A 16,513-nucleotide genomic window follows, 5' to 3' on the forward strand; every position below is an offset into this window, starting at 1 on the left:
TTCTAAAATAGAACCTAAATGGAAGGATACAGAAAAAGGAAACAGGAGAAAGGATTGGAAGTAATCACTTACAGCAAGTTAGCACACATGTAATGGAATTTGTTCATGATTCCTGGAAAATCAAAATAGCTTGCAGATCTGTTAGGATGGGTTAAGGGAGACTTGGGTGAGGAATGCCTGAAAAACACAATTTGTCATGAAATTAAATTCAGATGTAATTTGAAATTGCTACTTTCATGATAAACAATTCTAATTTTTGAAAGCAATACGGTAATAAAATAATTTCATCATGTATCGGTATTATAATTATTTTACTCTTTTGAGGTTGTACTATTAATGTTTATAATACTGTTGTGAACAATCTACAATTGGATTTAGATCACTTCAATGATATACGCCTAGATTTTAACGCACTTTGCATTTATTAATCTTTCAAGAGGTCAAAAATCAATTGGTGAAAATAAAATAAATATATGAAAATCAAGTTTTCATTAAATGGTATACCGTGTTTCATTGTATTACCAATATTAATCTTGAAAAGTTATCGATTTCAATGCTAAGAGGAATTTACACAGACAGTGACGTATCCAGGAAACCCCCCCCCTCCCAAGATGGAACCTGATTTTTTTGTGGTTGGATCAGTCAAAAAATAGCATTTAATACCATATTTTCCTTATATTGTACTATGTAAGTTGAGAAATATAAGATAAGAGAGAAAAGCACTGCAATAGCAATGATAATAATAATGAGCTATTTTCTTATAGACAGTGAGTGGTCTAGTGCATAGGGACTAGATAGCAGAGATCTATTATTATGAAGAAATTTAATATAGCTTATATTGCTCTGGTTGATTATTCAGTTTCATGCATATCCTTAAACCAAGCTCCTAGAGCTTTTCAGCTTCTTCTAGAGATTACCCCCGAAAATTTCACAATTATGATGAACAGGAGTAGTTTCTATCGTGGAAAGGAGGGACACATCCCTCTAATATTAAAAAAATTCCCCCCCCCCAAACAATGTAAGTTAGAATTCTCAAGTAAAAATAATGTAAATTTAAAAATAATAGTTAATCAAGTTAAAACTAAACCTATAAAGTAGTAGTTAACCTTGAAATAGTGCTTTATTGGAGCTAAAATCTAAGTATGCTAACTTGTTATCAGAATAATAATGAGTAGGCCTTCTACAAAATCACTATTTTTTTAAACAATTGAATGACTAATAAAATTCTGCTCCATTCCATTCTATTTGTTATTTAATCAAAAATCCATAGGCCTATGAAATTTTCAAGGGAAAATAGAAGTAATAAGTGATTAGTAAATAACTAATCACCAAAAAAACTTGAATAGAATGTTTATTTCAAGTGGAAATTGAATAAAATCGCACCAAATTCATTCATTTATTCTTTTTACAATGAAGCACAAATCGGGAGAGAAAAACTAAGAATAACTTGTACTATTTCTCTCCCAAATTTAGGTAAGTCCGAAATTAAAAAGTCCGAAATGAGGTTGTCTTCTGGATTTCCACAAAATTCTCAGTCCAAGAAAATTTATACAAACCATTCTTTTGAATTTAGATATTCCAAATATTAAAATAATAATAATTTATATCAATCAGTTATTTTTAAAATAGAGAATATTTACTTATTAGAGAAATTTTTAAACACGAACCGAAAAACAAACTTACTCCTAAAAGTACAGCTGAAAGTATATTTACAAAATTTTCCGTGGGAGGACCCCCGGACCCATTTATTTCATACCCCCTACACCTTCCGGAGTCTCCCTCAAAGTTGAGGTGCTTTCTAATCCAATGTTACGATCCCCCCCCCCGAATTTTTTTTTCTGGCTACGCCACTGTACACAGATAAATTAGGGTAAGTGTAATACAATATTAATGAACGATTTATAGGTCTACGTCCAATTTCGGTTTTTTAAAAAGCCAGAAGAATCTTATTATTTCAATATTTTCAACTGAATCCCTGTGTGTGGGCAATGGGAAAGTTGATGATGATGAGAAATTGGTGGACCTACAGCTCAAGGTGGGTTCCAAGCCACTGAGAAGCTATTTATCGAATATAGAATTATTTTTCGTACCTTGGTTGAATCTGCTTCGGAATCTGGTTTTTATCGCTGACAACATGTTGTGTTGTTTTTAGGACAGAAGGTTTGGTAGACCGATCGACAATTATGTTGTTGCTTTTCGTTGGTTTCAGCCCATTTTCACTCTCAGGTTCAGTGTTCTCCTTGTCAGTTATCTGCGAAATAAATTATCCGGTCTCTGAATCATGTTTATACTAATTTTGTAATTTCCATCACTAAGATAATATTATAGAAGCAATTAATTTATAGCTTGAGTTTCTACTTGAAATATTCATCAAGAAATATTTTAAAGCAATATTCAATCAAGTTTAATATCACAGTTTTAAAAATATTTAAATATATTCAATTCACAACAGATAGAATATCACTCTCACGGTCAGATAGTGAAGAGAAGTAAAAACCCGAAAATAGATTATAATCGAAATTATAACCATAAATACGTTACTTCAATTTTAACTAGGTAGACAAATATTTGAATAAATATGTGCGACCAAATATCTGGAACCGCTACTTATTCACTTCATATCCACTACATAAATAGGTGAGATGGGACCCTGAAGCCTATTGTGTATTATTATTTTGACAAAATTTAATAGGGTTATAATAATATAGTGTTGCACACTATAAATAGGAATCAGAAGCGAAATAAAATAATATTAATTCAGCTCTTATTGTAGGGGAGTCCCTGACAGGAGTACCACCTCACCTGATATTATGTTTGAGACGTCAATAGACCTCACGACAGTTGCACATCAGCCCGGACTGACACATCAACGTGCCTATCCGATAACACGGAAGTGACTTGGCTAAAAAAATTTGTTCATATTTTAAAAGAATTAAGCATTTAGAGTGAATACAGCATTTAGGTGTGATCACATTGAATGCGAATAAATGTGCAAGTGCAAGCTTGGTTATGCATGACCAAGCGTGCAGATGAGAAACAAAATCTGGGAAGAGCAATAGAAAAACCTACACTGCACGCTTCCACTTGCTGGTCACGTTCATTGTGAGCAGCTACATGCAAATCACAACGTGTTTCAATGGCAGTTTTCAAATTTTGTTTTTCGACTCGTGCCTGATCTGACGTGCACTTGCACATTATACTCATTCGCTGTGACCACACCCATAGATCTAGTTTCCAGAACATGAAGGCTCACCCCTCACCTCATTATCAGTGATAATCTCTTCTCCAATAGCATGTCCATTCTGGTTGGCAACTTCCGCAGGCTTCGGCTCAGATCTAACAAACGTCGGCTGAAAAAGAACAACACACAGTCAATCAATCAATTATATTTTTAGAATAATTCACAAAAACTGAAAAATTCTTCAGCAGGTGCCCGAAATTGAGTATCCAACATTAATATAAGAATTATCAACCTCTTTAGGATTTTTAATTAATCTGCTTAAAATATCATCTAATTTTCCAATATTGAAAAAAGCGTCCACATCTGTTAATTTTTTTGTGCTAACTTGACCAATTAAGAATATGAGTTATTATATTTATTAACTACTGAATAATATTGTGATGTGAATACTTAGTTGTTAGGCTAAATTATAAAGTATGCAGAATTTCAATTGCAGTAGTCATGGAGATATTGTGGTAAATTCATTTATAATATATCAAATTAAAGTTTTCACAAGCACTTATCTATTGAAGTACTATCGGTTATTACGCCACCATTACTCTCTAAGAAGGTTTTCTGGAGATTGCAAAATAATTGTGTAACAATCTATTGTTATACTCCTATCCTCTATAGTGATATTCAAGTTTTAAAGTTAGTAGATTTGAAATGATAGCCACGTTTACTTTTCCACCGCATTCTGCAGTAGATAGTTTTGATTCTAGTGATCCTGGTACATTTGATTTAAATTTGATAGTTGATTCATCAATTTTATCACGAATGCATGAATCATCAAGTAAAAATGTTTTTCAATGATTTGATAATGAATTTTCATAATTGAAATTAAATATTCTGGTAGTTCATTCAAATTCTACACGGCCTGCAAACAATTTGGCAACGGTGCAGATTTGGAAAATTATGGAGTTATCTGCTATATCTAATGAAAGACAAACATAGCAAACGCATGTTAATCAGATGATGACTTTAAGCGTGAATGTCACTATGGTATTGATAAGTGAAAGCATCTACTGTACCTTTGTCTGACGATTGATAGTAGGGACGACTTGCTTGGTTGCATTGTTAGCAATGGACGAGAAGTTGGTTGCATTGTTAGGTCGAGAAGTACTATCTAATGCGGGAGTTTGCATTTTATCATTAGTGGTTGATGACGTCTTTATTGGTTTATGCACACTGGCCGGCTCTTCTAATGTGGGATACTTGACTTGATCTAAAAACAAATGAAAATAAACAATTTTATGACCCGACTTGAAATGAACACAACTGCAGAAATAAACAAATTGAAAGAAAATGACTTGAAATAGTGACAACCGCTTATTTATAAAAAAAAACTTAACAGAACCCCTGTGCTTCGCTATGCGATTGAAAATTCCCGTTCAGAAGGTACAGCTACTGCTCCAATAAAAAATGTACTATTGCTATCAGAACTTATTGATACAGTTGTAAAAAATCAATTTGATTATCCATTTTTATTTATGTAGAAGATTGATGTACCAGTTTCAATTTATTTATTTAGATACAAAGAACAAATCATTAAAATGATTGGGGAAGGACCAACAGGCACATCCCAAAACTGTTCCTTCCCCGAATTGCTGCAACATTAGCAGTCTTTTAATAAGATTCACTCCTTACTGTCAGCACATTTGTAAAAATTAATGAATAAATTAAATAAATATGAATCATAGAAATGTAATGTAAGGATGAACTATTTTTGACTCACCTAAGAGTAGAGGAGTGTTCGATGTAAATGCACAATGTTTCGTAAAATCAAAAAAATTTGAATTGGTACAAAAAGTCGGATACTTATGATGCCATTCAGTGAACCCGCCTTCAAGATATTGCAAGCATTTGTATTTTACTGGATAATCGTACTGAAAATAAAGTCATTTCATTTATTCACACATATGATTGGAAAAATATATTGGAAACACATATAATATGTAATAGATAAATATGGCTAGATGAACTTATTAGATTTTATGTTAGCTAAAAATTTAAAGAGAGTTAGCAGGAGTTTTCAAATTTATCTAATACAATAATAAGATGCTTACAGGAAAAAAATAATCAGCTTCTGGCTGGACATTCGTAATATTAATCATAGTTATAGTCCAGTCAAGGAAAGGTTATAGAGGGAATAGTTTGGAAGATAATTTTGGACCCCGCAGTTCTGTTTAGGGTTTCTGTTATTTGTGATATTCCCAACAGTTCCCAGATATTCGCTCTTGAAAGTGTGTAATTATTAAAATAACAGGTTCTTATCCAATTTTTTGCTCTTTCGGGGCTTATAACTGTACAACAATGCATCGTATAAATTAATGCTTACCTTAGGTTTGTAGAGCATTGAATTCTCTTTGAAATGATTTACTATTTCACTATTACAAGTTTTCGTTTCAATGTTATAGCAACTTTAATGTAGTGGGTGAAATTTTCAATGCTGAAACAATTTGACAATGAAATTTGAAGGGGGTGTCTGTGACAAATTTTTGACTTAGCTAAATTTGGACTAGTTAGTAGGTAAATATAGCTAAATTTGGACTAGTTAGTAGATAAATATAGCTGAATTTGGACTAGTTAGTAGGTAAATATAGCTAAATTGGACTAGTTAGTAGATAAATATAGCTAAATTTGGACTAATTAGTAGGTAAATATAGCTAAATGGGACTAGTTAGTAGATAAATATAGCTAAATTTGGACTAATTAGTAGGTAAATATAGCTAAATTTGGACTAGTTAGTAGGTAAATATAGCTAAATTTGGACTAGTTAGTAGGTAAATATAGCAAAAGTGCATATCTTCATTCCCTCTGTTGAAGGTGTGGAACCGCTGAGTTGACACTTGTTGCAATATTGAACATTTCACCCACGACATTTAAAGTTGCTATAACAATGAAACAAAAACTAGGAATAGTAAAATAATACATCAACAAAAAGAATTCAATGCTTTACAAACCTAAGGTAGGTAAGCATTAATTTATACGATGCATTGTTGTACAGTTATAAGCCCTGAAAGAGCAAAAAATTGGATAAAAACCTGTTATTTTAGTAAATACACTCTTTCAAAAGCGAATATCTGGGAACTGCTGGGAATATCACAAAATTCCACTGAACAAAAAGTGTAGAGAATTTATTAGCTTTATTTTGTAATAGCTAGTTATGTCGGTTCAACGTATTGTTCTCAAGATATGAGCATGGAAGCAAAAAGCTGAAAAATTCAACTTTTAAACCACCCTCATCCCCTTAGCACGAGTTAGGAATGGAGACTTTTGATATGTTCTCCTCCCAACTAGTATCAACAGAGCTGCAAAGTCGAAAATTGTGTTCAAAACATTCCCTCCAAATTCCTTTGTCAATTGGTCTATTGTTGCAAAACTGGAGTTTTATTTATTTATTTATACATTGTTACATACAATATCATTCTTAACTTTGAATGATTGGGAAAGGAACAACAGGCTTAAAGCTCAAAACTGTTCCCTTCCCAAATTTGGATTAAAATTGTCCAAAAATAGGTTATGTTTACTTCATGAGTACAACTTCATGAGTTTTGCCCAATTTTGAGTCCAGAATATTGAGTTTTCACACTAAAGCTGCTACAACAGTTGTAGGGAAATGCGTAAAAGTGTGAAATCATACATATAATTGAAGAGAATTTAATGCTCTATAAGCTCATAATCAGCATGGATTTGTTCCATCTATTTTTGAAAAGTTTTAAAAGCAAAAATTGAAAAAGATTCTAGGCAAATTTCAAGAGCGGGTATCTCGAAAACTAGAGAAGATATAGAAAAAGTTGTGAGATGAATAGTGTAGGAAAAATGATGTAAGCTTGGATTTTGTGTATAACAGTTATGCTCATAAGATACATAGGTTTCATGTTATAAGTGAAAAACCAAAAAAATGTACCTTTGAACCACCCCCATGCCCTTAGCACAAGGGGTAGGGGTGGGGACTTTCGATATATTTACCTCCTTACTACCCTAAACAGAACTGCGGGATCAAAAATTGTCTTCCAATCTTTTCCCTCTATACATTCTTTTGAGCATTCATTTCCTGTACTATAGTACAATGTTTGAGAATATGTTTTATGGACTTTTGTAATGAACTCGGACTTCACTGCCAAGTTTTATTTTGATAAGTTACTCGTTTTCATCCTTCAAATAATCAATTTGATGTAATCCTCAGTATACTTCATTACACCTACCATGTACCTACATCAACACATGATTTATTAATGATAATAACACATGAAAAACCACTACACAAAACAAACTACTTTTTTGTTGTCAGCATATTTTACATGGTGGACAAAATAGCGGATAACAAGGGAACAAGGAAGTCACAATTTATGCTAATCACACTTCCGGTTTATTCTGACTATCTCTGAAATCCCTTCTTACTTGTCATTCTAAGTAACAGATTATTTTAATCGCTATTTGTACATCTAGGAAGAAAAGTGCTTTTCTCCCTGAGGGGAAAACATTTGACAATTTCCCCCGAGGTAGAGAAAGCACATTTGTCCTGTAATTTATACAACATTTTACCTCTCCCTCAATTTAAAAAAATATAATATTTCAAAATGCTCTTGTTAAAATTACTCAAAGAGAGAAAGAGTTCAGGACCCAGACCCAATCCAATGATGTATTGCAGCATCTGACATTAATATGGTCTATTGAGTCATGCCAGGTTAATTGTAGTCACATTGAGAGGTTTATTTAATTTTTTTTTATTATATAAATACTTATTTTGTTGAAAGCATTGGCTATGACTCGCCTCCAAATCGTAATACTGAATCAAGTCTTCCGATGGACTTAGACTATTCAGGTTAGGCAGAGATAAGGTTGTTCAAATTAGATTGAATTTTTAAATGGCCCGCCCGATGTGAGACTCAATATGGCTGCTCCATAATTAACATTCAAGTCTTGACCGGCGGCAGAGCTGTATTTCAACAAAGGTAAGCTTGAACCAATCTTGACAATAATAATTATTGAGTTCATGGCCAAGCGCGGAAAACCTATAGTGAGCTCCACGTTATAATGGCAGTGGAGAAAAATAGGAGAACAGCGTTGCCGATTCTCTGCCTTGCTACTGCCTTCTATGGAGGTTAGTTGATACCGGTATATCTGACGTAATATCAACTGTTAAAAATAATAAATTATATTTTATACATCAAGAAAATATATTTTTCAATTATCGAATAATAAATTTTAATAATTGAGATTGAATAATCGTTGTTTGATTATATTTAGACGTTGGAAAACGGTCCAGCAACATTGCAGAGCTAGAAAAGAATAACGCTATCTGTTCTGTCGAATGATAGACAAGGATAGCAAAATAACATAGATGTTGATAAAATAATGTAATTTTAACTTGGACCTCACTATAGGGCTTTGGTATTCTGTTCGAGAGTGTTAAGTGAGAATTGAGATAGTGAGTGGAGAGGAAGGGATTTTCAACTCACATCTCGCAGCGATCTGAAAAGTTTGATGACTGCACTAGAGGCATCAGCGGCATCTCCGACTATCACAACCAAATCCATCGACTTTCTTTCGGCCCAAACAGCCGCTGCATCCGCATCACTTTCCGACAACTTTCTGCCAATAAGGCTCGGCCTGTAATCAGTCGCATACACATCATCATAGCAACAAATGAACATTTATTACAGCAAAATACAATATCAAACAATTTCTCTGTAAAAAGCAAGCTCGACAGATTCAATATCCAATTAAAGGGCTTGAGAAAGTATCTATAATATAATAAAATTAATAATAGACTTATACACGTATGGGATAGGAAATGCACGAATTCCCATCATCACGTCTGAACTACTCAAGTGATTATCTTGAAATTTTGCTTATAGATTCTTAATTTACCGAGGATGGTTATTGGCCTATTTTGAATCCTTCAATATTTCAGTAGATCTATTCGTAGATAATTTATCATTTATATTTATAAAATATAACGAGATTTGTTTTATAGTCAGTTGGAATGATAGGACGTCATAGTTGCCACTTTTCTTTTTCCATCACTTTCTACAGTAGATAGCTGTGATTCAAGCCATCACGGTATATTTATTATATTCATAGATTAAATATATTTTTCATGATTCAATAATAAGATTTCTGGTGGATCATTATATTTCTTCACAGCCTACTAACGATTTTGCACCGATCTGCTTTGTCCAATGACAGACAAGGATAGCCGGCTAATTTTAATCAGATTCTGATATTATAACCTGAATCTCACTATAGATAATTACGATTATAATATACAGAGTGGGTGAAAAGTCTGAGAACAGATCAATATCTCATACACAAAGGTAATTTGACGGAGGGTGTGATTGGGGATCCTACTCAATTTAAAAATACTACTTCACTATTACTTAAAAAATCTGGTCCGCCATCTTGGATCCGCCATATTGAATGCAATTTTATTTTTTTAAACAGGAAGGTGGTCATGCGATACATGATTTCGATACGGAATTTCAAGAAAAAAGAATGGTGAAAACCGCATATCGATATCTCAAACCGTTACGAAGTCATTCACATTATTAATCAATACTATTCCACTTTATTTTACTATACTTTATTTTAATAAAGTGCTATGTTTGGAGTGTGGCACTGTATGGTGCAGAAACTTGGACGCTGAGAAAGGAGAATAAGAGGAGGCTTGAGGCATTGGAAATGTGGATATGGAGAAGGTTGGAGGGGATCAGTTGGAGGGATAAAGTTACAAACGAGTAGGTGTTGAGGAGGGTTGGGGAAAGAAGGAGTCTGCTGGATGTGATAAAGGGAAGAAAGAGGAGATGGCTGGGACATTGGATGAGACGGCAATGCTTGTTGGTGTGGATGCCATGGAGGGGACCATTCAGGGAAGAAGAGGAAGAGGGAGAAGAAGATACAAAATGTTGGACGACATCAAGGAGGGGATGAGCTACTATGCAACGAAGCGACTGGCAGAGAATAGAAGAGAGTGGAGGGCTGCTGCCATATAGAAGGACCTGCTTACGAGCAGAAAACTAAAGACAGACAGACAGACTATTCCACGCAGAAAAGAGAGAAAAATTTCCGAGAACAGCTTAGTATCTCACAAAAAAAGACGCTCAGTTTGTTGTGGATCTGGACAAAAAATATACATTTGGTGTTACTGTAATTACTTTTAAAAAACATTTGTTTGTTATCATAGTTTTTGAAGTAGCAGTTTGCCAATGTGTGAACTCTCCCATAAAAACCAATGGAGATAAAAACTAAATCCTACTTACACTGTTTCATTTGGTATATTAATAATTTTCACTCCATTCAAGTTTATTTTCGATTTTTGAAAACATTCAACACTCCTCACATCGAAAATTGCAATTTTTTTGCGATCACTATGACAGTTCATCAGCTGTGAAGGAGTGATGGAGTCTGATATTGGTATTGTTATTGTATCTGGAACAAAAATATTGATTAAACACTGTGATTTTGACCACAATTCATGGATAGATAGATCAGTTCAATTATGAAACACTATAGCCTAGTGCGATTCATGTTAGGAAGTCAGTGGGAATGATAGGACGGCATCGTTACCACAGAATGGAGACTCAATCAAACGCCCAACCAAACCAATGCTTTTTTACATGGCACAAATACTAGACACGTTACGTGACTGCGCCATTCATTAGAAAGTTCCAATCCTGGTTTTTTGATTGGCTCGCAGCAGTGATCCGGATCATTAAAGTGATCCGAACCTCCCATCAATACTATTACAATGCGGAACATTCTAACAAGATGGCAGATTTTTGTGCCAGGGTACTAGCTGAGTATCCATACTGTATGTATACTGTGTCGTTACCATGTTTCTTTTTCCACCACCATTCTCTTTCACAGCATCATAGATAGCAAGTCATGCCGGTATATCTGATCTACTATTGTTGATTCGTGTTAATAATGATAAATTATTTTTAAATAAATTATATCCACTAATAAAATATATTTTTCATGATATAAAATATTCTAGTAGTGCATTATATGCATGACTACCGCATAATATTCCTGTTACAAGGAAAATTTGACAATTGTTTGATTGGGGATCATATTTGAAGTGAAAAAAATACTTTTCTGTGGATCAAAATATTGAGGTCCGCCATTCTGAACCCAAATTATTTTTCAAAACAGGATGGTGGTCATGTGATACATTATTTAGATACAGAATTTCAAGAGAACATGAATGGCGAAAACTGCACATTTATATCTAAAATTGTACCAAACATGTTTACATTTAAAAATACTAATAAATCATTAAAAAAATGAGTACATTGGAAACCTGAAAATAATGAAACCCTTAACTATCAAATTTTACTTTTTCCAGAATTATTAAACACTTATAGTAGCATCTATTCACATATGAAACACTTTAAACAGTGTAATGTACTCAGTCCTAGCATTTTTGTATGATCTATTAATATATTTAAATGTGAATATCTTCAAAACGGTTTTAAATATCAAAGAGCGGTTTTCCTATTAAATTTCTCTTGAAATTTTGTATCAAAATCATGCACCACGTGGACTACCTTTCAATTTGAAAAAATGAGATTGGATTCAAAAAAGGCAGATCCAAGATGGCAGATCAGAATTTGAAGCCACAGATTTAAAAAAAATTCAAATAGGAGCACCAATGAATCCTTGTAACAGAGACATTAAGCTGTTCCCATAAATATGCCTCACTCTGTAAACTAGAAGTTCATTAATTCCGGTAGATACTCATAATTTGTCAACTGTGCAGAGTTGGAAAAAGATAAAGCTATCTGCGTTCTCTCATAACAGACAAGGATAGCAAACCAATTTTCATCAGGGGCTGACTTTAGAGCGTGATTCTCATCCCATTAGTGAGTCCGATCCCATCACTATCTCTATTTTTGTGTTAACTACTCTCCACTCTTCAAATCACACATAATTCATATTTCATGGTATACTTTCATGATAAGTTTCACTCCAAATGGATGCAAATAACAACTTTCCTTTCCTCTAGTATTGCTAATGTGATCTAGTATAATTATGATGGCATAATATATACTATATTATTTTCTTTGATATTTGTAATTGATTATACTGATGCAGAACTGTTAAATAATTATTTATATCTCAAGTTTGATTTAATTTTATATTGTCAATTTTTGTAAATGTTACCATAGGTAACAGCCTTGTAACAATTATCAATAAATATATCTATCTATCTTTTCTTATCTTATAATTCCTTCATTTATTTAATAAATATATATTTTCTTTTAATAATACTTTCAGTGTAATTTTTACTATATACAATCACTTACCTTTATCACTTTTTTTCAAACGTTTCTCTTCGATATCATCCTTCTCTTTATCAACTGCTCTCTCTATTTTGTGTTGGAGAATATCTTTTCCTCTGTCATCCATTTCGTTTTCATATCTTGAAAAACATACACAAATTTTCTTGAGAACTTCAAGTAATAATATTTAAAGAGATGATAAAGAATTTTAAATTAATTCTGAATATACTATCTATATTCTTTGAGGGTAGTGATATTTGATGACTGATAAAAATTAATTAATAGAGCTGGAAAGTGCTGATCAGAAAAAAATGTACTTGCTGTTAAAATTATGGAAAATTCTGTTCATGTTCATTATTATAGTAGACATTCAGAAGCATGTGTGGAAAATCTTATGCAAATTAATCATAATACTAGTGTGCCGACAAATGGAGGATATAAGGTGAAGAAATAGGAAAAGAAAAGGAAACAAAGAAGAAAATGGAGAAGAGGAAGAGGAAAAAGAAGAAGAAAGAGATGAATGATAATGAGGAAGACTAGATGGAGGATGAGGAAAGCAAAAAAGAAGAATGAGAAGGAGGACTGGGAGTAGAAAGGGAAGAAGTAAGGATAAGAAAAAATAGGAAGGAGGAAGGAGACAGAGAAGAAAACTAATAAGGGAGAGAGGAATAAGAAGAATGAGGTGGAAAGAGAAGGAGGGGGAAGGAGCAGGAAAAGGAGGAATAGTAAGATGAATAAGAATGTGAAGAAGGAGGAGGTAGATGAAGGAAATGGTGAGTGAAGAGGGGAGGAGGAGGTGGTGGTGTAGTTGGTGGAAAGAAGTAGGAAAGGAAGAAAAGAGAAGAAGAAATATTTAATTATTTATTTCATTGGCAATCAAAATATTATGAGAAAGAAAAAGGCCAGAATACGGAATTGTTTGGGTTTAAAAATTGAAAAAAGATGTACAACTAGAATCATGAAATAACTCACTGATGCCCTATTTCACCAACCTCGGTCAAGGCATTTGAACATGGTTAAAGTCTATCAGCTGGTCAAGTCAGAAATAATTCGTTCCACCAACACCAGTTACTTTTGACCACGGTCAAACCAATGGTTAAGTTTGACTGCTGCCGAACAGGCGATCAAATTATTTGAACACGGTCAGAAGACTGGTTTGATCGATTACCTTGCTTGTTTGTGGGTTATGTTTTTGACGCAATGAAAAATTTTAAAGTTTTTATTGCGATTGATTTAGTTGTAGTAAGTTATTTATTAGGTTCGTTCTCGGAATATTTTAATAAGTAAATTATCATAGTATAGAAAATAAAGGAGAATTTTGAAAAAGATTTGCTTTAATCTTTCATTACACAGTAGGCTTATGTTATTCAATCCTTACATCAACCTCATCAACCTTACATCATCCTCATTAGAATTGGAATGTTCTTTTGTTCATAAAAAAAATTGTCAAAATCGAAGGTGATTTGTAAATCTCTTTATATGAGAGTATTCAATTCATATTTTAAATATTATTATAAAATTATTATAGATGTGTGACTATAAAAAAACATCTGTGCCAGGGGCGTATACAGGGTGATTCATAATTATGGTAAAATAATTCAATACGTGATAGTAGAGGTGAAAATAAGAAAAAATGTTTCCATAAACGCTTCATTAGCGAGCTATACAGGGTGAAAGATTTCGCCCGGAATTCAGTTCCTCTGGTGAAATACACCGATGCTGAATTGTTTGGGGACTACTTTTTAAAAAAACGTATGATGGATTCATATGGAAAAATATCTGAAAAATTGAATAAAACTAGTCTGGAAGCTGTAGTGTGAGTAGTTTTTGAGAAAAAAGTTAAAATATGCAAGAAATCTACGTAGAAAAACACAGACTTCTACGTTTGATGTCCAATAACTTTTTTTAATGACCAGTAAACAATTTTTTTTAGAAATAAAAATTGTAGAGAATTAATTCTGAAAAGAATTATGTAAGCTCTGTAAACTAAATTCAAATGAAAGTTGAATAAAATGTATTCTAATGTAGTACATTACACCACAAAGATTTGCTGTTTTATGAGGAGAGAACTAATAACTCACAGGTTGTAGCTGATTGCAAATAAAATATTCGTTTTTTATGAAAAGTTTTATTTTTATATGAAAGTAACATGTCTAAATGACATTAAACTTATACCAAAAGACTAAAGACGATGTTCAAAGTGACCTCCGTTGTTCTTAATGCATATGTTCAGACGTCTTCTCATCGATTGTCGGACCCGTTAAAATATTTCAGGAGTCTGCTTTATCATTTCTATTCCGTTGAAAATCCTTAATCAGAGTTCTTCAAGGGTATCAATCGGACTAAGGTTTTCAAGTGTCCCAAAGATGAAAATCCAAAGGATTTAAGTGTGGTGACCTAGCTGGCCATGGTACTGGCCCACCTCGGCCTATCCATTGATAAAATAAAACATGGATTTAAATAACAGCTGTTTCAAAACAGCTGATCTATTTTGTTTTAAATAAGAAAATATTCAAAAGAAATTATCAGCTGAAAATTATTTTCAGAAATATTTTAACTCACTGTTGAACAAAACAACAAACTAAGTTAGGCCTACTGTAACCGCGCTGTGTTTTTTGTTTAATCTATTAACCAGTTATTTGTAACCATTTCACTTTGCTTTTTTGTGTTGAGTGTTAAATTTTTAAAAAACGGCAGGTAACTTTAGACATTATTCATACTCCGAATTAGCTGACGTGCATTTAATGTATGGGATGGGACACAGTAATAGAACTGAAGCAAGACGTTTGTATCAAGAAAACTTTCCTAACCGAGTATGTCCAAGTTCGAGGTTTTTTGCCACTATTCATCAACGTCTGTCTGAAACAGGTTCTTTGATGTCCAAAGAGCACATTTATGCGGGCAGACCCCGATCCACTTGGACTGTTGAGTTAAAGGAACAAGTTCTTAATGAAATTTATGAAGATCCAGAGATGAGCACGAGAGAATAATCAGTGCAGTTTAATGCCAATCAATCTATTAGTTCGAGGATCCTAAAAGAGCAACAATTACATCCATACCACCTCCAGAAAGTTCATACTCTATTGCCACGAGACTGTATTCCCCTTGCTGGTATTTGCCGATGGTTTTTAGAAAAACTTGTTAACCCAAACTTTTGAACAACCGTTTCATTTACCGACAAGGCACACTTTACAAGAACTGCTATCGTTAACGTCCACAACCAACATATTTGGGCAGCTGACAATCCTCATGTCATCAATCCTAATCGTCTACAACATCAGTTTTCATAAAAACTTGGGCAGAAATCATAGGAGATCATCTACTTCTGTTCGAGCTTACTCCCAGGCTTAATGGCATAATCTACTTAAACTTTTTGAGAGAGGAGCTATTTATCTTACTTGAAGATGTACCTCTTCAGTTGCGCCAATACATTTGGTTTATGCATGATGGAGCTCCAGCACACTTCAGTGTTGCTGTTCGTGAACACGAACACCTGAATCACAGGTTTCCAAATCAATGGATAGGCCGAGGTGGGCCAGTACCATGGCCAGCTAGGTCACCACACTTAAATCCTTTGGATTTTCATCTTTGGGACACTTGAAAACCTTAGTCCGATTGATACCCTTGAAGAACTCTGATTAAGGATTTTCAACGGAATAGAAATGATAAAGCAGACTCCTGAAATATTTTAACGGGTCCGACAATCGATGAGAAGACGTCTGAACATATGCATTAAGAACAACGGAGGTCACTTTGAACATCGTCTTTAGTCTTTTGGTATAAGTTTAATGTCATTTAGACATGTTACTTTCATATAAAAATAAAACTTTTCATAAAAACGAATATTTTATTTGCAATCAGCTACAACCTATGAGTTATTAGTTCTCTCCTCATAAAACAGCAAATTTTTGTGGTGTAATGTACTACATTAGAATACATTTTATTCAACTATTATTTAAATTTAGTTTACACAACTTACATCATTCTTTTCAGAATTAAATTC

At 33.3% G+C, this 16,513-nt stretch overlaps 1 protein-coding gene across 3 annotated transcripts in view; it reads right to left on the reverse strand.

Moving 5' to 3' along the window:
• LOC111052517 (ubiquitin carboxyl-terminal hydrolase 4) overlaps positions 1-16,513 on the reverse strand; it is a 56,312-nt gene that overhangs the window by 30,451 nt on the left and 9,348 nt on the right. For all 3 annotated transcript variants that reach the window (XM_022339227.2, XM_039425882.1, XM_039425880.1), the window contains exons 4-10: positions 12,535-12,650; positions 10,486-10,654; positions 8,686-8,836; positions 4,956-5,106; positions 4,252-4,445; positions 3,261-3,350; positions 2,091-2,251 (exon numbers count right to left, since the gene is read on the reverse strand). In XM_022339227.2, the coding sequence (XP_022194919.2) occupies positions 2,091-2,251; positions 3,261-3,350; positions 4,252-4,445; positions 4,956-5,106; positions 8,686-8,836; positions 10,486-10,654; positions 12,535-12,650 (1,032 nt within the window). The remainder of the gene's footprint in view (positions 1-2,090; positions 2,252-3,260; positions 3,351-4,251; positions 4,446-4,955; positions 5,107-8,685; positions 8,837-10,485; positions 10,655-12,534; positions 12,651-16,513) is intronic.

The sequence above is a fragment of the Nilaparvata lugens genome, chromosome 4 (assembly GCF_014356525.2).
Source record: "Nilaparvata lugens isolate BPH chromosome 4, ASM1435652v1, whole genome shotgun sequence".
NCBI lineage: Eukaryota > Metazoa > Arthropoda > Insecta > Hemiptera > Delphacidae > Nilaparvata > Nilaparvata lugens.